Genomic DNA, 22,544 nt, shown 5'->3' with positions numbered 1-22,544 from the left:
AGATGGAGCAAGAGTAATCAAATCACTGATACCTTTAAATTATCAATAATATAAACTCACAGAGGGAGAATTGAGCCAATGATAAATATCATTTTAACAAGCCAGAACTCATTTGCGGGTGCAGAAAAGCCTCTGAAATCTCTGTACAATTCAGCCAGCTCATATTGCTGTAAGACATCATATGATCAAATTCAGATGTGCTGATGGCTTTTTACTCTTTCCTGCTTCTAAATATCAGGATAGGCTTGAGTGATAGAATTTTCTGTTCTTTCCTGAACATGCTTAGGCCTGCATCATGTGTGCTGCTATATTTGGATCCTTTATAGAAGGTCTTTGTGTGCACATGCATGTGTCTCCTTGGTTAATACACTTTATTTTTAGAGCAGTTTTGGGCTTATAGAAAAATTGAGCAGAAAGTACAGAGAGTTCTCATATACTCCTTATCCCCCTACCTCTAACACAGTTTCCCCTATCATTAACACCTTGCATTAGTGTGCTATATTTGTTACAGTTGATGAGCCAATGCAGATACATTATTATTAACTGAAGTTCCTAGTTTACATTAGGGTGTGCACTTGTGTTTTCTGTATTTCCCAGTTTCAGATCACCTTCAGACTGTCTTGTTTCTTCTCTCTGCTCTTCTGGAACCTGAATGTCAATTGGTAGAACAACCAGCCAAGGTCTCCACATTCCTCCACATGCCCCAGCAGCCTGAAAAGTGACTGCCAATCACACATACCTTCTCTCCCTGTTCATGGTGAACAGGATAAGGTTCTTATCTAAATCAGTGTCAGTGAAGCTCATGGTCACAGTTCGTGAATGTTACATTAGCATCACGTCTAACCTGTACATAGACTGCATTCAGATTTTTTCAGCTTTTTCTCTGGAAATAATTGCTACTGATAAGTTCACTATTAAGCTTTAGCTACTGATAAGTTCACTATTAAGCTTTATGAGACCCAAGATGGTGTGTGGTGATTTAGTGATTTCATATGTTGCTGTGCTAGTCTTTTAATCTGAGCTCCAGCCAAACGGAACTATCTGCCATTTCATTTCTAATAGTTGTGACTTTATTTTTGGACTCCTCTGTTGTGTATACTCATACAGACAGCTGCCTCTAATCCTTGTTTCTCCAGCCAGCAGGGTCTAGATTGTAAATTGACAAAAGAGATTTTTACTGTGTCCTCCAAGAAGGCCCCACATTTTCTCACCTTTGTCTTTCCTCTGCCCATTTTGGACCCTCACCCTGAATGCCCTCTTTATCTGTCTCTCGCCTTTTCTTCCTACCACCTTCCTCTTTTCCCAGCTATCCCTGTCTCTGAAAACTGAGATTCTAGATGCTATTCAGGACCCTCCTCTCAAATATCACAGGAAGCCTGAAACATTCTCCTGATTCTACATTCACCCCCAGAACTCATTTCTGTTCCCTGATTCTGCACGTTCTTAAACCATGTCACTCCTTGGCAAAACACTTTGATGGTTTCCCATCATTCTTTGAATTAAAACCTAAGTTCTCAGTTTGGCATGCAAGCCCCTGTACAATGTTCTATTTTCTGCCTATTACATTCTCATGCTGTGTTCTCCAAGTTTATACCCTACACTCTCCTCCTGACTACTGTCCTGCTGGTAGTAGATTCACTGCTAGCAGATTCATTGATTCATTAGAGCAGTGGTTCTCAAAGCATAGTCTACACGCCCCTGGAAGTCTGCAAGGTGATTTTCCTAGTCATGCCAAGATATTATATGCTTTTTTTCTCACTGTATTAACATTTTCAACAATGATACAAAAGCAATGATGAGGAAGACTGCTGGCACTTTAGCACAAGCCAAGGCAGTGGTGCCAAACTGTACTAGTAATCATTGTATCTCTCATGGCCATGCACTTCCTGCTTAAAAACAGCCAACCTCATGGAATACTTTCCTTGACAAAACCATAGAAAATGTTAATTTTATTAAATTTTTTGGGTACATACATTTTAATATTTGATACAATAAAATGGTAAATATGCATAAAACACTTAGACAGCATGAGGAAGGACAGTGGTTGTCTCCTGGGAAGGGAATTGTCTGAGTTGCCAACTAAGAGAGGCTTTTAAAAAAAAATGAAATATCTTTTTTTACTTGGAAAAACAATCACAGACAAATGTAAATATTTTGTAGATGGAGGGAGCCTGTTACTTTAAGAAAAACAACTGACAGTGTTTTCTGCCAGTAATTTGAGATTTCAATCCACCACCATAATCTGCACAGTTTCTTAATACCTAAAGATTTTTTTGATATCAATGGTAATATTAAGTCATATGATTTTATGTCTTATGTGATAAAATGTGTAAGCATTTGGAAAGTTAATATAACTCACTGAATTCATTTTTGCTATGACCAATATATGATTTTTTAAAAAATAAAACTACTTATGGGCCAGGTGCGGTGGCTCATGCTTGTAATCCCAGCACTTTGGGAGGCTGAGGTGGGTGGATTGCTTGAGGCCAGGAGTTTGAGACCAGCCTGGCCAACATGGTGAAAAGCCATCTCTACTAAAACACACACACACACACTAATTGGCTGGTGTGGTGGTACACACCTCTAATCCCAGTTACTTGGGAGGCTGAAGCATGAGAATCGCTTCAACCTGGGAGGCAGAGGTTGCAGTGAGCTGAGGTCACACCACTGCACTCCAGCCTGAGTGACAGAATGAAAGACTCTGTCTCAAAAACAAAATTAACCAAAACAAAAAAAACACTTATGGGTAAACTATTCATTCAAATAGAAAGACAGATCAATGGGTTTTAATGTAATTGAATATAAAAGCTCATTGATGTGGTGTCTGATTTTACATTGCATCTAACTTTCAAGAAAACACCACTATTTGAGCTTTGGTAAAGTATCAGAAAGACTATCCCATTTAACTGAAAAGGCTATTACAATATCCCTCAGTTTTCCAAGTTCATCTGTGGGAGCCCAGATTTTCTTCATATACTTCAACCAAAACAGCATTTCACAACAGGCTGAATGTGGAAACACAAATGAGAATCTATCTGTCCTCTACTAAGCTCTAAAATATATTTGCAATGCTGTAAAATGTTGCCAGCCTTTTCACTATTATTTTGTTTTGGAAAATATTATTTTCATAAAAGGGTATTATTTCAATTTGACATATGATGAATTTATTGTTATTTTTAATGAGTTAATATTTTAAACTCCCAGTTTTAATATCTACTTCAATATTTGTTAATAACTATAAAACAACTTATATAAACAAAACCTCTCTGAAGTCTTCAGTGACTTTTAAGAGGGGAAAGAGACTTGAAATCGAAATGTTTGAGAATGGTGGCAACTCGCCAACTAACTCTTAATGCGATCTTTGTCTCTAGAACTCCTTATTTGACCACATGCCATAAGAATCTATGTGAGTACCGCCTGAGTACCTCCAAATTGGAAAAATCTGTTCTTTTTTTGTAATGTTTTTGGGTTCAAGGGTAGAACATTTGTCCTATTAAAGAACAACTTTTAAGAGCTTTGTGGGCAGAAGGGTAAAAAGTAGACCTTCACCTTCTCTTCTCTTCTTCCCCTTTCTTTGATCCTTTTCCTCTTCTCTTTTGATCTTCAGTCCAGTCTTTAGCCCCAACTCACCTTCTAGATGCGTTTTTCCCATTTTTTTCCTCTTCCACTAGATAATTGTTTGCTGCGAGAATCCCATCCTAATCAATGTTCAAATTATGTCTCCAAGTTTATTTCTCTGTAGGTCATAGAACTCTGTTACAGTGTCATGTGGCCATCTTAAAGTTCTTCATTCTTTCTCTTCTGCCCAAAAATAGATCTTTAGGAATAGCAAGCTGATTGGCCTTTATATTATTAAATAATTTAAAAATTGAGGTAATTTTTAAAAAGTAGTAATTAACTTATACATAGCTGCTACCCTTTTTTTTTTTTTTTTTTTTTTTTTGAGACAGAGTCTCACTCTGTTGCCAGGCTGGAGTGCAGTGGTGCGATCTCAGCTGACTGCAACCTCTGCCTCCTGGGTTCAAGCAATTCTCTTACCTCACCCTCCTGAGTAACTGGAACTACAGACGCATGCCACCATGCCCAGCTAATTTTTGTATTTTTTGTAGGGACAGGGTTTCACCATGTTGATCAAGATAGTCTTGATCTCCTGACCTCATGATCCGCCTGCCTCAGTCTCCTGAAGTGCTTGGGATTACAGGTGTGAGCCACCACACCTGGCCTACCCTAAATTTTTTTAAAATGAGCAAAACCTGTTATATATAGCAGAATTTTACATTTTTTTCTAAAGAAGCATTTCATAAAATGGGGTAGAGATATGAAAGAGTTGGAACATATCTATTTTAACTATAGCTACTACATAAAGCCTGGGATTTCAGATATTATTGCTTAGAACAACTTTTAGTTAAAAGAAAGTGATTTGATATATTGTAATACAAAAACAAAAGGTAAAGAGTACAGTTAGTACAGGGGGAGAACATACTCATGGGAGTATTACTTAAATAATTCAATGATTATTTGAATAGTTGAATTTTGGGAAACCATGTTCCGAAGGGAAGTCCAAGGTGACAGCCTCATCATAACTCTTCCCACCTTCAATATATTTTGTTTCCTTCAACTTGCATTTCAGGATTGCTCATTCCTATTTTGCCATGATAAAGTCTTTCAGATTTTTTCTTCAAGCAAATAAATAAAACTCACTTAAATGCCTCTTTCAGCAAACAAAACACACTGCCATGTGTGTACCTATGCAACTGTATTGCATGCTTTGCACATGTACCCCAAAACCTAAAATGCAATAAAAAATAAAATATAAAAAAATGCCTCTTTCAGAGTGCGTTATGTAATTATACACATATAATATAAAAGGTGAGAAGAACTTTGTGTAAATAAGTAAATATTTGGTTAAGATGATGCGATTGCTAAATTTTCTACCCTAAAAGCAGGACTTCATTTAGGGTAGAAAATATTTTAGTCTGGTTGTAGAAAGGATATTTTATGTGTTAATAAAATTCATGGCCTGATATAAAATTTTGAAGTCTTCAAGGAATAAACATTGCCCTAATCTCTTCAGATTAGCTGATGATTTTTAAGCCCTTGTTGAGTTAACATTTTTCCAGTTTTCTATAATAAAGAAAAGCCTTTAAAACTGTCTCCTTTTTTCAGATTATTTCTTTTTTAAAAAGAAGAAGCACAGCTCATATTATTAAATTGCAATATACAATACTGACATTATACTTTAAGTAGAAAAGGACCTCACTTACATGTAGAACTTGAACATCTCCATACACCCAAAGATACTTTCCTACTCCCTCTTGCCTATGCTTAGAATGCTGCTATTTCAAATTCCTTCTTTTACAGTAAGCATTGCTTCCCCCTTCTTTCTGATAGAGTTGCTGTTGCAATAGGAGATATATTAACCAATAAGCATTTTAGTAAGTATGTGTTCTTCTATGACTATGGTAAACCAACATGTATCCATTAAGAATGCTTCAGCTGCCCGTAAGAGGAAACATACAGTGACTTGAATAAGTAGGCATTCATTTTTTTTCTCACACAATGAGAAGCCCAGAGATGGGTGTCTACAAACATTTGTTCAGCCACCCAGAAATGTAAGAACCACATTTCTGTGATGCTCCTGGTCTTTCCTGGATGGTCATGAGATAGACACCATGGCTGTAGACAATATATTTGTATTCTCAGCAGAAGAAGGGGCAGCAGGACAGCAATTATTCTCCTTTTAATAAGGACTTTAAATATGTGTTCAGAAGACTCCGCAATAGTTTTCTACCTCTGTTACATGGCCACCCAGAACTGCAAGCAAAACTGGGAAGGGAGTAATTGCCTTTGCAGCCTCTAAAATAGAGGGTCAAGAAAGAATGAGGTAAGGAATACCACATCAATAATACTTTTAAGAGGCTGAGTAAATAAGAACAAAAAGCATTGAAAAAAGATAAAAGTTTAATGATAGGGAAAAGAAAATAATAATACTTCTTATATTGCTTTTAGTGAGTCCTTACTCTATGCCAAATACTATGCTATATATTATATGTATTACAAATATGTGTATTATGCATATATTATCCCACCTATTTCTCACAAAGACTGTGTAAAGTAGATATTGCTTTCCCCTATTTACAGAGGAAAAACCCAAAGCCAACTACTTGACCAAGGTCTCATAGCAGAGGTAGGATTTGACCTGAGCTTGCTCTAACTTCAACATTGCCTCTGCTGAGACCAACACTTAGAACATGTGGTTTTCTCACTGTAGATCACATTTCACACTTCTCCAGAATGCTTCAGTAAATTACAAACTTCCTGAAATGCAGTGGGAATTTTCAGTTCTTAGTTAATGAGGTAGATGGAACCAAGAATGCTTGAATAGTTCTAGCAAACACTGCTGGTGCACTTTCTCTAACAATAATCGTCTTTCATCTTTTCAGGTTTTCTGCTTGGAATTCCTTACTGCAATTCTGAATTCTGACCTTGATGCACAAGTAGTTTCTATACATATTAAATGCTTTTAGATGGACTTCTATTTTAGGAGGATTCTCTCTCTAAGCAGCTCATCGAAGCCCATTTGTTTATTTAGAGTTGTACCGTCAGCTATTCTGGCCCAATTATTTCAGTTTATTCATGCAAGGTCACCTTTCGGGTTCAATTCTATCTAGGTCAGTTAAGTTTTAACCAGAGACAAACTCTCCCACAATTGATTCTTAGACTGGCTTTGCAAGCTTCAAAGTAAGATTTTCATTCGCTCATGCAATTGGCAAAAGGTGCTAAGAAGTCAAAGAAGAGTATGCAATTTCTGACTCAACTGTGAGAAACTCTAGAGCTAAGACGGTGCCTTGATACTGTTATATTGCCAGAGCCTAACAATATTCCTGGCATACATCAAGCCCTCAATAAGCTCCTGTATTCATTTAGCAAATATTTGTTGAGAGCCCACTGTGTGCATAGCAGTAAACAAGCAGATATGCACAGCTATAAACAAGAAGCACAACAGTGAACAAGACAGATATGGTCCTTGTACTTGTGAAATATACATTCTTGTGGAGAGATAAATAATGAAAAATAGGTATAATTTTAAAATAAAGAAGGACCTAATATACATCATAGGAAAGGGGATAAATTGTGGTATACCTGTAAAATTGAATGCTACCCAGCAATGGGGAGGGACCAGCTATTGCTACTTCTAACCACAGGGATGAATCTCATCATGTATGATCGTATTGATACCAACTTCAAAAACAGACAACACTCATTTATGATAATAGAACTTAGGCTAGTGGTCACTTTTGAAGGGAGCAATGACTTTGGGAATATGCAGGGGTTTCTGGGGTCTAGGTAATGTTATCTTGATATGAAAGTTTGTTATCTAGAAAAGTTTACTTTGTGAGAATTTCTTATACTGACCAGGCATGGTGGCTCGCACTTACAATCCCAGCACTTTGGGAGGCCAAGGCAGGTGGATTATTTGAGGCCAGGAGTTTAAAACCAGCCTGGTCAACACGGCAAAACCCCATTTCTACTTAAAATAAAAAATTAGCCAGGCATGGTCGTGCTTGCCTATAATCCCAGCTACTCAGGAGGCTGAGGCAGGAAAATTGCTTGAACCTGGGAGGTGAGGGTTGCAGTGAGCTGAGATCATACCACTGCACTCCAACCTGGGTGACAGAGCAAGACTATGTCTCAAAAAAAAAAAAAAAAGAAAAAGAATTCCTTATACTATATGCTGATAAAGTATATTTTTCTATGTACATGTTACAATTAAATAATTTTACCTTAGAGAAGATAAGTGCTAATTGTGATGACTATGAGGGATATGCTAAGGTTTCCGGGCACTGTGACAGAGATTAGCTGGGGGAACATTACTGTGGACTGAATGGTCAGGGAAAAGCTTCCCAGGGGATGCCGGCTCGGCTGAACCCTAAGGGGCCAGTCATGGGGAAAACCAGAAGAGCATCCCTGGCAAAGGGAACAGCAAGGGCAAAAGCTCTTAGGCAAGAAAAGTCAGGGCACATTTGAGAAGTAGAAAAGACGCCAGTGTGCTGGAGACGAGAGTAAGTAGAGCAGAGTAGAGCAAGTCAGAGTCAGGCTACATCACGCAGGATCTTGGGGGCCATTGAGTTTATCAACTGCCCCTTATCATTTGACTCTTCTTTTTTTGCCAGACTATGTGTTAAGATCTTGAGATATATTACCCGATTTTCTTTTCATCTTTTCAGCAACTTTGGAAGGTCAGATTTATCAACCAGATTTTTTAATGAGGAACCAAGGCTTAGGGAAAGTAGCTTGCCTATGGTCATCCAACTTGGAAGTGAGTGGTATCACCAGGATTTGAACCTGTGACCCTTAGACCCCAAGCCTGTGCTCTCAACTCCTGACTCATGGTTCTGCCTATGAGCACTTGAGTTTAAATAAATCACTACTTCACCACATAAAACATGCTCCCATAGGACTTGAACAAAATGCTGAGAAAATAGTGACCTCCATCTGGGGAGTCTGGAAGAGAGTGCATGTACTAAATTTAAAGATGTGTACATGTGAAATGTCTGTCCCCAGAGGTGGGCATTCTTAAGGGAGCAGTATGTACAAACACTAAAGATGAGAATTAGAGTGGGCGCAGTGGCTCATACCTGTAATCCCAACATTTTAGGAAGCTGAGGCAGGTAGATCACCTGGGGTCAGGAGTTCAAGACCAGCCTGGCCAACATGGTGAAACCCCATCTCTACTAAAAATACAGAAATTAGCCAGATGTCGTGATGCACACTTGTAGTCCCAGCTACTTGGGAGGCTGAGGCACAAGAATCACTTGAACCCAGAAGGTGGAAGTTGTAGTGAACCGAGATCATACCACTGTACTCCAGCCTGGGCAACAGTGAGGTTTGTGAGACTATGTCTCAAAAAAATAAAAAGATAATTCATCATCACAGTAGGTAAGATGTATTGAGCATTCATCCTGTGCTAAGTTTGCAGTGAGTATTTTGCTCATCTTAGTTAATGCTCACAACAAACCTATGTGGTCAATATTGGTCCCATTTTACAGATGAGAAAACTGAGCTTTAGAGAGGTTAGTCATTTGCCCAGGGAGACATGGCTAGTGAGTTGACTAAAGCACTATGCTTGCTGAATTTGTGGTGAGAAAAGTAGTGAATTGTAAACCATCAGGCGGCAAAACCCAGATAAAAACAAAGTTCTGCCACTGAAGTCCATGCCCCCAGCTCTCTTGCGGAGAGCTTAATGTGTGTCTTCATGAGCTGTGTTCTCTGAACCTGACTGAAATTATTGTTCCTGACGTTGCTTAGTTCCTTTCCATTTTGAGAGTTTTATATTCTGTAATTTCTCTTCTCTGAAATCTTCAATCATGATTTTATGTGCTTTTTGGCTTGACTTTTCCTCTCCATCTAGACTGTAAGATCCCTGAAAAAAGGACCTTATTTCTTTTGATTCCTTAGTTCCCAGCCCTAAGAAATGACTAATGAGATCAGGGATTGAGTGCGCTAACCACTGAACCCTTAGGGTCTGGTGCAAGGCTGGACAGAGGGTGGGTGCTCTGTAAATATTTCTTAACTAAATGACCACCATACTTGTTTAAGGAAAGGTTAGAGAGAAAATAGACTTAGCCTGGGTCAACAATCAATCTTGATCATTCATATGGTATGAGCATAATTTTCTTTCAATTACTTAAACATTTAAGACAACAGTGAGGTCTGTTGGCCTACATTCCTCTCCTGCCTCATTATCCACCCCACTCCCAAAATCATGCAAAGCTGGTATTGACACTGTCTTAGAAGGAATTCTGAGCAAGAAATCCTGTGAGACACCTTGGTTGGTCCTATACTGTAAGGATTTGTGAACTAGATTAATGCCAGTCTGCTTAAAATAAATTTATGTTATAGGTTATGAGCAAATCAACTGCTACCTAATATTACAGTTCAAATGGTTTCAAGCACATAAAAAATAACTGTGATTTTCTCTTCAGTTTCACTTATATCAATATCTGTGGGTTAGAGCAGGAAAGCTTACACAATTTAGAAGTGAGTTTACTCTATGCTTTAGGTTTAACCTGGTCCAGTTTAACACTTGCAAGTTGGTTCCTCTGAATTGAGATATGGTATAAGGGTAAAGTACACCAGATTCCAAAGGCATAGCATTTTTTGAATGTAAACTATCTCATTAATAATGTATATACCGATTACATGTTGAAATATTATTTCAGCTATGTTGGATTAGAAGAAGTATATTAAAATTCATTTTCACCTGTTTCTATTTTTTTAATGTGGCCACTATAAAACTTAAAATTATACATGTGGCTAACATTGAATAGTGGTGCCCTGGAATGTAAAAAATATGACTCTGATAAATTTCTAATCCTTTTAAATCTACCCTTGACTTGTCTATTCCCCAGCTTCCTCCAAAGATACAAAAATTAACGAAAGCACCCAGGTTTCATCTATGTCACAAACAAATTTCTGTTTTGTTTTTGTTTTTTGACTGAGTCAAAATTCATGCTGGCTTTGAGTTTCTTAAAGCTTTAAACTTTATTTTCTAATTATATTGATTCGAATGGTAAAATCACTTGAATTTATATAAAAACATGTAATTTTTTTAAAGAACTCATTATGTTATTGAATAACTATAACTATCCCAGGACAGTAGATAATTAGAATTACCACCATTTTCCAAGTGAGAAAACTAAGGATGAGGTAAAATGTATTTAAACCCAGGCCTGATCCACAAAGGCTGGCTCTTCACTGTCAGGTCAATGCAGAATATAAGTAGCTTTTCCCAGATGACACAGTGGTCAACAGAGCTGGTACTGGCCTGATGATCTTCTTGCTTTTCCCACTAAAGCAGTGGTTCTCAGATGCAGTTCCTCATGATCAATTAGAAAGCATAACTTTTTACAAAAAGTTTAACTTTTTCAAATTTAGAATTCTGTTTTTAATTTTTAAAACAGCAAAGTTTTGGCTGACTTTTTAATGTACATACTTTATATAAATTAGAACCAATTAAAAGATATCTGAAAATAACATGTCTTGCGTACACTCCATTCATTCATTCATGTAATTAGCCCTGAGTGTCTGGCACATGCAAGCAGTTAGCTATGCCCTGGGAAAATATCAATGAAAAAGACAGCAAGAAAAGACACATCATGTAACAAATTTAATCATCAACAAGCAGTTAAATAAACAGCGTGCTATACACTCACATAGCAGGAAGACCTGCCCCAGCCTAGGGGCCGGGAAGGGCTTCATAAATTAGTGCTGCCTGCATCAGTACTGATGGATTGTGGGACAGAGCCAGATAAGGAGTGAGGAGGAGAAAGGGGTATGAATCTTTTTGGAATATTTTCCTAAGAAAGAAAGGTGGGATTGATAGTCAAGGAATTGCACATAACCCAGTACCCAAATTCTCTATACCACATCCCCAAAGTGTATCCTGTACCCAACCATCATTTGTCATGTGATCATGGATGTACCATCAACAGTAAAGTTTGAAAACCTCTGCATATTGTTATACCACATTTATCAAGGTATTTCAGACCACCAGAGGGGGATATGCAGTGTTGTGTTTGCTGTTCCATGTTTAACAACCATCTCTCAAGAGGAGAAAAAAAGTGTTTTGTAGCATTTGCTAATTTCCGTGATATAAATATTCCCACCATGGCTGATGTAAAGCTGCCAATGAGATGACACTGAATATGGAGCTGGAAAGAGATGGGTGGTAGCACTCCCTTGTGTATCATTTCCCTCATGCAAATATAGGATTAAGTAACCCTCAAAAGCACTGATAAAAGTGAAAAGTGGTAAAATAACTAGGAGGCAATGAATTTTTAGTATTGCAAGTGTATTAACTTTGTTTTTAATATAATTTATTTATGTATTATTTTAAAATAATGGTTTTGTTTAGCACTGGCTCACGGAAGTTTCTGCATATTTACTACTCGGCTTTCACACACCTGTACAAGCCAGCTCCAATACACCAATGGGCCTGGCATCTTTGGCATAAAGTATCCAGGATGCTTGTCTATAACAAGTTCTCACATTTCCCTCTTTTTCTGTTTCTTACAGATCAGCAAACAGCAGCTGCAGACAGTCAAGGACAGGTTTCAGGCTTTCCTCAATGGGGAAACCCAGATCATGGCAGACGAAGCCTTCATGAACGCTGTGCAGAGTTACTATGAGGTGAGAATCACCATGCAGAAGAATGCCAAGACCACTCAAGCCCTGGGCCTGCGGATTCTGAGCTGCAGGGCAATGGGGACAGTAGATTTGGTTTGGTTTACTACAAGACCACCCCTCCTAAGGCAAAGGGTTTGGTGATTGGTTACAATGTTAAGAAATAACAATATTTTGTTTGGGGATACTTTATATTTTATTTTAAATGTAAATGTAAGCTAATCTTTAACAACTGATTTTTTTTTTTTTTTTTTTTTTTTTTTTTTGAGATGGAGTTTCGCTCTTGTTACCCAGGCTGGAGTGCAATGGCGCAATCTCAACTCACCGCAACCTCCCCCTCCTGGGTTCAGGCGATTCTCCTGCCTTAGCCTCCTGAGTAGCTGGGATTACAGGCACGCGCCAGCATGCCCAGCTAATTTTTTGTATTTTTAGTAGAGACGGGGTTTCACCATGTTGACCAGGATGGTCTAGATCGCTTGACCTCGTGATCCACCCACCTCGGCCTCCCAAAGTGCTGGGATTACAACAACTGATTTTTATACCGGGCAATACTGAATGTATTTCATACAATATATTACAGTCTTATAAATTAGGTCTGACTGTATTTCCATTTTACTGATAAAGAGACTGAGGCTCAGAGAGGTTAAATTACTTATCAAGGTCACACAGCCTGAAAAAATCACAACCTAAGACTTTGAGTCAGGAGCATTTTTCTCACCCCTTACACTGTTTTTAAAGTATGTTAGCACCTCCCAAGGATGGTGGCTTTAGCAGCTTCCTTATTTTTTCTTTTAAAATGCTGCCTTTTTTTTTTTTCTGGAGCTGGGACCACTGTCCAGAATGCAGTGCTGTTCTCTAGAGAAAATGCACAAAAGAGAGAATATGTTCTGAATATGTATTACAGGTAAATTGTAACCACTAGACCTCAGAAGTTTATCAGTAAAGTGGATTTGCATTTCTGTAAATATTTTTAAATTTTATAAGTGTTCTTTCTCAGTGTGCACATTGACATTATTTGTACATGATTATGAAATGGACACATCATACATTCCTATTGGCAATGATTTCCTCATATGCATATTTTCAAAAATGATTATTTGATCACTGAATGACATTTTTCTTTAATCTATTTTAATGTGAACCAGGTAAATACTCTGTGTTTGGAATCCTATAACCCAAATGTCTTATACATTGTCAAGGCTAAATGACAACCATTAGAGACCAGCTCCTAAGCGCTGAAAGCTTGATATCTTGTATATACAATTCAAAGTAATGATGATAAACTTAAAGATTGGCATAAGAGAAACCTAACAAAATCTGATATTCCCCTGGGGCTGCTTCACTGACTCCCTTCCTTCCTTCTTTTCTTTACTTATTAGACAGAAAATTATTTCAAAATAAAAAATCAGAATGCCTACTTTGCTGGTGCTCTAAGCACATACTTGGTCAGCCCATCTGATTCAGCCCACAACAGATGCTTTCAATATGTTAATTGATTGAAGCCTTGGTAGAGGCAAAATCCTGATTTGGCAAAACCCTTCTTCCCACTTGCTGAAGCACTTGACTCCTTCCTTCATGGAGAGAGTAAGACTGCAATTAGATCTTGTGAAAATATTATTGATTGGTTTTCTAATTAGCATTTAATAGTAAACAATCTTTGTGATGTTTGCTGGGACCAACCACAGACTCATTTTACACACCATTTCCTTAATGAAATTTTTATTTTGATCTGTTTTAGAAGTCAAATTTGTTTTTCTATTTGTCCAAATTTAAATCTTTTTAAATTTTGCAAATATCATTCATTATCGCCAATGAGTGTCACACTTGCTGCTTCATCTGATGTGGTGCATTTTTTCAGTTGAATTTCATGGGGAGTAGAAATGAGATTTGGAATCACTGTGATATATGATAGTGAATAACTTGAATATATTTAACAAAGGTTTTGTTTAGAAACTGTCCGGGAATGAAATTAATTTTCCCCCTTTGTTCACATTCTGAAACCTAATGGGAGAGTAATGGCAGAACCCTTATCAGACCAAGCAGACCCCTCAATAGTTCTCCACATTTAGAGTCATTCACCAGAGTTTATAAATTTGTAGATTGTAAATCTTAATTAGAAAGCAATTTGACTAATGGCATAAATTAAAAGAAAGTATCATTTCTATCTGTTAGTTAACTGTGAAAATTAATAGTCATCAACTTGCTAATGAGTCTCTGGAAATTACCATTATATCTATAGTGATCCCAATATTTTCCTCTATCGTGACTAGTTCATTTGAAAGTTTCTGTTTTGTCTGGTAAGAATTCAGGCATTGAGAAATTACTGAATATTTCATGTTAGCATTTGAGCAATATAAGAAAGCCTGTGGGGTATTAATGATCTAACCACTGTCTTCATTAGTAAATGCTTTAGAGAGTTTTAGATTCACTTTTCCAGGGAAGTCTAATCCGCTGAAGCCAAAGTTCTTTATCAGGAGACCAGAGTTAACACTTTATTTGGGAGCTCTCCAAGTCAACCTTCCATTCTCCTTTTCCCTTCATTCTTGGGCTATGGAGAAGCTGGTGTCTCTTCCTCTACCCAACTCTGGGTTCCAATTGCTTCTCTGTTGGCCCCTGTCTTAATCAGGACTCCTTGGATTATGAGTGACTAATACCCAGGTCAAACTGGATAAGCCTAAAAAGAGATTTATTTCCACAAATAACTTGAAGTCCAGGGGTAGACCTGGCTTCAACCATGGCTGGATCCAGAGACTCCAAAGTTACCAGCAGGATGGTGGGGACAAAACCAATAGATATCCTCCTTCCAAATTCTCTCTCTTCCACATACACACTCCACCCTACCATGCCACAACTTCACATTCCAGTTTACCAACAGCAATGACATTTAAAAAATAGTGTAACAGGCTGGGCGTGGTGGCTCAAGCCTGTAATCCCAACACTTTGGGAGGCTGAGGCAGGTGGATCACGAGGTCAAGAGATCGAGACCATCTTGGTCAACATGGTGAAACCCCATCTCTACTAAAAATACAAAAAATTAGCTGGGCATGGTGGCATGTGCCTGTAATCCCAGCTACTCAGGAGGCTGAGGGAGAAGAATTGCCTGAACCCAGGAGGCGGAGATTGCGGTGAACCGAGATTGCGCCATTGCACTCCAGCCTGGGTAACAAGAGCGAAACTCTGTCTCAAAAAAAAAAAAAATAGTGTAACAGCAATACTCTCAAAATGTTCTGGGACTTCTGTACTTTACAAAGTCAGTTTCAGGTATTGGCCTTGTTTTGCTAATACAGTATATTTATCCCTCGGTATCCACAGAGGATTAGTTCCAGGACTTCCTCAAACACAAAATCCTCAGATGCTCAAGTCCCTGATATAAAATAGCTTAGTATTTGCATATAGTCTATACACCTCCTTTCATATATATATATATATATATATATTTTTTTTTTTTAGTCAGGGTCTCCTTCTGTCACCCAGGCCTGAGTACAGTGGTACAATCACAGCTCACTGCAGCCTAAACCTCCCAGGCTAAAGCCATCCTTCCTCCTCAGCCTCCCAAGTAGCTGGACTACAGGTGTATGCCACCATGCCAGACTAATTTTTATATTTTCTGTAGAGAGAGGGTTTTGCTATGTTGCCCAGGATGATCTTTACCTCCTGGCTCAAGCAATCCAGCCACATTGGCCTCCCAAAGTGCTGGGATTACAGGCATGAGCCATCACACCTGGCTTTCTCCCATATACATTAAGTTATCTCTAGATTACTCATAAAACCTAATACAATATAAATAGTTGTCATACATTATTGGTTTGACTCATATTACTTTTTATGGTTGTTGTTTCTTATTTTATATATTTTGGATCTGTGGCTGGTTGAATGCATGAATGTGGAACCCACAGATAGAGAGCCAACTGCTATAATGATCTCTCAGCATGCTAGAGTAGTAAAGATCATCTTTTAAAAAATGAACGGAGTGAGGAGGTGCTCTTCCTTTTCCATCTGTGCCCATCTAGCCCAGTCTGAACCAAGCCGGCCAACATTAGCAGCAAGTTGGTGAGGCCTGGGTCCTGAGTGGGGATGGGAGAAAGGAGACCAAGGTCCCCATGGCTCTCAAGAGCACACAGGTTTATTTTTGACCTTTCCTGATGGGCCTGACTGTCAGAGCAGATCAAGTGGGGCAGCAGATTAATCCATTAATCTCTTCAATTCTGGCTTTCAGGGCCAAGGGCTGGGGGCTGGGGTGGGTGCTCTGAGATTTGGCCCAGCAGATTCTGTCTGGTTCTCACACTCCTGGTCCTGAGATACACCATCAGAGAGCCATTTCTCTGCATTCCCCACACCTTTTCTAACTATTTTTTAAGTTAGATGTCCAAAATATAAGCCCTCCCTTGCTCTCTCCCTCCCTCCTCATACTTACCTCTTCCTGCTTACTTCCTCACCTCCCTGCTTGATTTTAATTTCTTCACGTGCTGGTCCTGGTGTCAGAGAAAATAGGTGAATGAAAAAGTTTTACAAAACTCAGATTCTTCCTGGAAGGAAATATGGTGTATTTGCAAGAAAGTGGGAGTGTCAAATGGGCGGAAGACATAAAAATTCACTTCAGGATACTGCATCTGACATCTGAACTTCAGCCAGTAAAGCTGCTATGATTGAGCTTTGTTTGGGGTATGTGTATGTGTTTTGTTTTTGTTTTATAATGGCCTAGTTGATTTTTGTCAAACTAGCTTTGAATGTTGCAACAGACAGAATTCTTTAGTTGCTAGCAACAGAAACTGACTGTGGTTAAATTAAGCCCTATCATCATCAGGATAACAACAGCAACAGCCACACAACAATAGTTTGCTGTTGTTGCTGATATTGTTGTTGTTATCAGAAGAAACAGCTAAGCTTCTGGAAAGAAGGAAACCGGAGCAGTTTCACTTCAGGAAGCCAGATAGCAAGATACAACAGACACTTCATCATTGGGATAAATCTACTCCAGCCCAATCCATTCTCATGCCAACCTACTCAGAATGTGAACTCAAGAAGTGGCAATCTTATTGCCCAAGCTCAGATCCCAACCCACCACTTGGCTAAAGAAGGACAAAGTCCATGACTGACAATCCCACTGCAACTAGGTGCAATGGCAAAGGGGTTCTTGGAAGAAAGACTGAGTTACTATTATCAGAAGAGGAAGGACAGCTGGCAGGCAAACACTGCAGGTGCCATCGATGCAAGAAGACATATTTTGTTCTTATGGTTGAACTTTTTTTATTTAAGGTGTAAATCAGATCACACCGGCTGTTCTTCTAAAATGATGCAATATATTTTCTAGTAATTAGAACAACTACAACTACTCCATGGTCCTACTAGGTACATCCCTAGGGGAAGAGTAACTGCCCACTCGTAAGCATTGATTCTTGTAGGGAAAGCTCAGCAAGGTGGAAGCAGGAGGCAAAAGGCAGAGTGATTAAGAGGATGAATTTAGTGTCCAAGGCCAGGTGCAGTTCACATCTGTAATCCCGGTACTTTGTGAGGCTGAGGTGGGAGCATCACTTGGGGCCTGGAATTCAAGGCTGCAGTGAGCTGAGATTGCACCACTGCACCCCAGCGTGGGTGACAGAATGAGACCCTGTCTCTAAATAAATTAAAAATAAAAATTGTGTCCAACAGAGGTGGGTTGAGTTCTAGTCCTGTTACACACTGACTGTGGGACCTCAGCCAAGTCTGAGCCTCAGTGCTTCATCTGTAATAGGCCCTTCCTCGCATAACTGCTCTCAAGACTAAATAAGAATATACATACCTGACAGTTCCATTATTAAGGTTAGAATATATTAATATGTTAAGGTGAGAAATGAGCATGGTGGTATGGTGTCCATATGCTGCATAGAAATAGAAGAAAAAAGTTGAATGTTGATAGAATCGATTGACTCATTAAACATGGAGGAAGGAAGGTGCACGCAGTAGGGGAAATGATACAGAAGAAAGAAAGGAAAGTACTTCTGCTCCTAATCTAGCACCACCTACCACAAGGTCATGGCCCTAGATCTGCTTCTGAAACTTTACCCAGAGTCCTTTACTTTTTGGTGAAGAATACTTTTAAAATTTGAAAATACATTTTATTTTAGAAATGAAAATGCACCTTGCCTTAAAGAAGGTAAAATTTGTATTTTTCCATGTAGAAAAAAATGTGTTTCAAATGACCATGAAAGTAAAACATGCCCATTATAAAAATAAAGCAGATGATGTAGAAAAGTCTCTGCATTTAAATGGTTAAAAAAATAGTTGCAATCTCATCATTCTAGATAACCACAATTAAACTTTGGTTTATATCTTTCCAGGTACTTTTAATGTGTCTATACATGTCAAGATAACTATTTGGCTTGCATATTAAGGTGGGAAATTACTACAAAATATTAATAACCCACTTCTTTTATTTAACACACTTGTTTTCAATCTCCTTTCTCCCTTTACAAAAGTCTCATAAGTGACATACTCTCATCAGTAAACTGTATTATTTCCTATGGTATTCTAAATTCAGGGCCATGTTCCTATCCTCCAATCCCACCCCGCCCCTGCCATTGGAAGGCTGCGGTCAGTGATAACCATATATCTTGGACATCTTTGAATGCTAGTGAAAAAATATTTATCTTTTTTCATGGTTGCATGATACTCTATTAAAAAATAACAGCTAACTGGTATTACATTCTTAGCCTGTAGTAGGCAAAGGCCAACCAACTTGTATGCATAATATCACTGAATCAGGATTCAGGGCTCACCAAAATCCTACAAAGGAAGGTTGTTATAACTCCCATTTTAAAGGAGAGGAAATTAGAGCCCACAAAGATTAAGTAACTTGCTCAGGTGGCAAAGCTAGCAAGCAACAGAGCCAGGATTTTAACCCAGGTGGTCTTATACCAGGGCCCACCCTCCTAACCATAACATCTACTCCTTTCATTAGTTATGTGCCATTTATTAATAGCAACAAGGTTTGTGTTTCTTGTAAATCTTATTTACTCCAGTATCTAGGTGTTTTTCTTATTTATGTTGAAAGGATATGCTTTTTTCAGAGCAGGAATGAATCTGCCCTGGCTTCTCAGGGCAGGGAAGCAAATGGGAGCTAGGCCAACCTCATCCGTAGTGTGAGCAGTCACTAAGTACTGCTGTGTTTGTGTGTTTCTAAAATGACCTTGAGGTTGCTTGGCTCTGGTGATGGAGGGAAGGACTGATGGATGAGGTCGAGTTGCTGAATTGACTGCCCTTCACAATTCCGTATTTATTTGTTTATCTTCCTTCTCTCATTATGACCTGTCTGGAAGCTGGCAGAAAAGCAGGGAGGATTTATGGATGTGCCCAAATAGAACTGGGCTTCAGGTTAAAGTCTCTTGTGGCAGCCACTAAAAACCAAAAACAGAAACAGACAGACATACGAAATACAGAGAGAGCTCCCAGCACAATTGAGTTTGAATAGTTGTTTTAGAGACACACAGGCACATCGGTATTAGTGTTTGTATTCATTATAGGGTGAGGCTGGCCCAGGCCACACTTCCTCTTTGACAGACTGAGAAGCCAAGACAGATGATGTGCCTGGAAAAATAGTTTCCTGCTGCCACCTTCTCTCCCCATGGCTGTCTTGCCTTCGTTGGGCAATTCATCTTTACTGTCTCCCCAGTTTTCAGCCTCCTTCCTCCACATTATTGACATTCCACTCATCTCTCCTCCTTCTAGGATCTGGCAGTTTTATCTTAACGCAGGACAGATAGATCCCTCCACTTTTCAACGTCTTCTCAGTTTGATCCTCATCAAAGAAGAAAGGCTACATTACTTCATTGTTGACCAGGAAGGAGAGTTAGATATCTTACCCATTGTTATCAAGTCCCATGGAAAATCTAGCCTAAGTCACTTGTTTTGAAAGACCAATATACTGTGCATGCTGGTTTCCCCTTAACCTTCTCACCGGCATCCAGACATAGTATCACTCCATAGTTTCCCCGCTGGAGGAGTCTGCTTTGCTCTTATAGTTTCACTTATTCCACAAATATTTACTGAGCACCAGCTACGTGCCAGGCACTGTCTCAAGCACTAAGAAGGAGTAATAGAAACAAAAAGTGACAACCCTGCCTTCCTGGAACTTATAGTCTAGCTGGAGATCAGATATGTACTAGTCATAAAAACAATGGCAGATGGCAGCTCCATAAGGACCTTGAGGGAAAAGAATCTGGGGCTGAGAGCTTATAACTGGGGCCCACTTCAGGTTTGCGGGATAACAATATGAACAGACATAGAGGAGAGTATAACTTCATTGTTGATTGAATATTTTCAAGTCACCCCATATGTTTATTAGCACTGACAACAAAGGCTTAACCCCTTAGTGTCCCCACTGTCAACACATAGACCTGTTCTCCTACAAGCACCTCTCAACTGGCCTCCCTATTTTCTTGGCTCCCTTCAGTCTGTTTTCCACATTAAAGCCAAAGAATGTGAACTGGTTTGTGCCATGTCCCAGCTTAAAACTTTCAGTGGCTTTCCAGCACCCTTAAAATGAAGACCAACAGCCCTAATCCCCTCCTCCTCCTCAATGCCTCCCTGGGCTCTGTGGTTCCCTCCCTGCCCATCTCACATCCCTCACTCCCAGCCCTCATTGCCGCAGCCACACTGACTCCTCCTTATTTCCTCAGGCAGTTGGGGTCTTCACACGTCTTGTTCCTTCTCTCTGAAATAACTTATAGCTCTCCATTCACCTATCCATCTTTCATACATCATCTCAAAGGTGTTTTCTTTCAGGAAGGCTATCTTGATCACATATTAGAATAGATTCCTAGCTATAGGTTCCCATGGACCCTTGTCTTGATAACACTTATTCCAGATCATAATCATATTTGCATGGCACTATTAGGATTGTGTCCATGAGAGCTAAATCTGTATCTGTATCTTCCTCACCATTGTATTCCTGGTACCTGGTACAGTGTCTTCCACCTAGGGAGTACCCAAAGAAATGTAAGATGGGCAGGGAGGGGTCACAGAGCCCAGGGAGGCATTGAAGAGGAGGAGCTCAAGACAGCCTGGCCTACATGGTGAAACCCCATCTCTACTAAAAAAAAAAAAAAATACAAAAATTAGTTGGGCATGGGGCAGATGCCTGTAATCCCATCTTACTTGGGAGGCTGAGGCAGAAGAATCTCCTGAACCCAGGAGGTGGAGGTTGCAGTGAGCCAAGATTGTACCACTGTACTCCAGCCTGGGCAACAAAGTGAGATTCTTGTCTTGAAAGAAAAGAAGAGAGAGAGAGAGAGAGAAATAAATTAGCGAATCAGAGAGAGGAGGTGATTTACTCAAGGTCACACAGCAAGTTAAAGGCAGAGCTGGCCTGAGATCGTCATTTACAGCTTCTGCCACAATGCTCTGCTGTCTCTCCAGAGACTGACTTCGCTAGCCTCAAAAAGCTAGTGTTTGGGATCTGTAATGTGTTGGTTAGATAGAGAAACCATCCCCATTAAGTGTTACAGGTTTGCAGGTAAATTGTTTAGCTCATTAAGGCTCATCAGGCCTGAAGATTCATTTGAAATTCTTTTTCTACAATTAATTTTCAAATTAACTCTAAGATCTCATCTGAGTACCAGTTCCCAGTCACAGGGGAGAAGGCCACAGCCTCTGCCCTGTGAGGCAAACCTTCAGCCCACCTTTCTAAATTAGTTCATTAAAGTCAACAATAAACCAGACCCTTTTTTAAAAAAAACATTGCTTCACCCCCGAAAGCCTTCGTGATGAAGCATGAGGCAATGAGATGCCTCCAGGCAATGCTGTCTTATGGCCAACAATTGCATTTCCTGAAATCTGACAGGGGAATGAACATTTGCTCTGCCTCTTGAAGGATATTTATGCACCTTCTGAAGTGTGACCAGGACACAGCTCAAACGTGTCAGATGCTTCCTCTCTGTGAATATGAAACAGCGACTTCACTGCCTTGTATTACACCCCAGAACCGTGTAGCTTGTATAAGCTTCTGAATGGTAGGCAGTGGAGCGAAAGTAAGACATTCTTAATAGAAGACTTGGTCCCAGGACTCGCACCGCACCAGCAAACCAATCAGGGATTTTTCACCAGGCGGAAGAGGTTCTCATGAAGCAGGAGAACCCTGCAGGGAAGGAAGGAACCAGGGTGAAATAAAAAGACGACCCATTTGTAGTTAGACAATTTGAGTTACCAAAGGGAAGTCCTTTCCCCTCTCTGAAGTCTTGGTTTTTCATCCACAAAATAAACAGAACATAACACCTATGTTCATTGTTAATTCACTTACAAAGTATCAGGTGCTGAAGACATTCTAGGGACTAAAGACATCCTGAGGAACAAGAAGGACACATTCTTTGTCCAAGTAGAGTTTA

General features: G+C 39.3%; 1 protein-coding gene across 26 annotated transcripts in view; it reads left to right on the top strand.

Moving 5' to 3' along the window:
- Positions 1-22,544, top strand: part of CADPS (calcium dependent secretion activator) — a 481,539-nt gene that overhangs the window by 101,312 nt on the left and 357,683 nt on the right. For all 26 annotated transcript variants that reach the window (XM_035276026.3, XM_078351389.1, XM_078351390.1 and 23 more), the window contains exon 2: positions 12,079-12,192. In XM_035276026.3, coding sequence (XP_035131917.1) covers positions 12,079-12,192 — 114 coding nt within the window. The remainder of the gene's footprint in view (positions 1-12,078; positions 12,193-22,544) is intronic.

Source organism: Callithrix jacchus, chromosome 15 (genome assembly GCF_049354715.1).
Source record: "Callithrix jacchus isolate 240 chromosome 15, calJac240_pri, whole genome shotgun sequence".
Lineage (NCBI taxonomy): Eukaryota > Metazoa > Chordata > Mammalia > Primates > Cebidae > Callithrix > Callithrix jacchus.
Note: the sequence above shows the minus strand (reverse complement) of the source record. Positions and strands in the feature narration are given on the sequence as shown.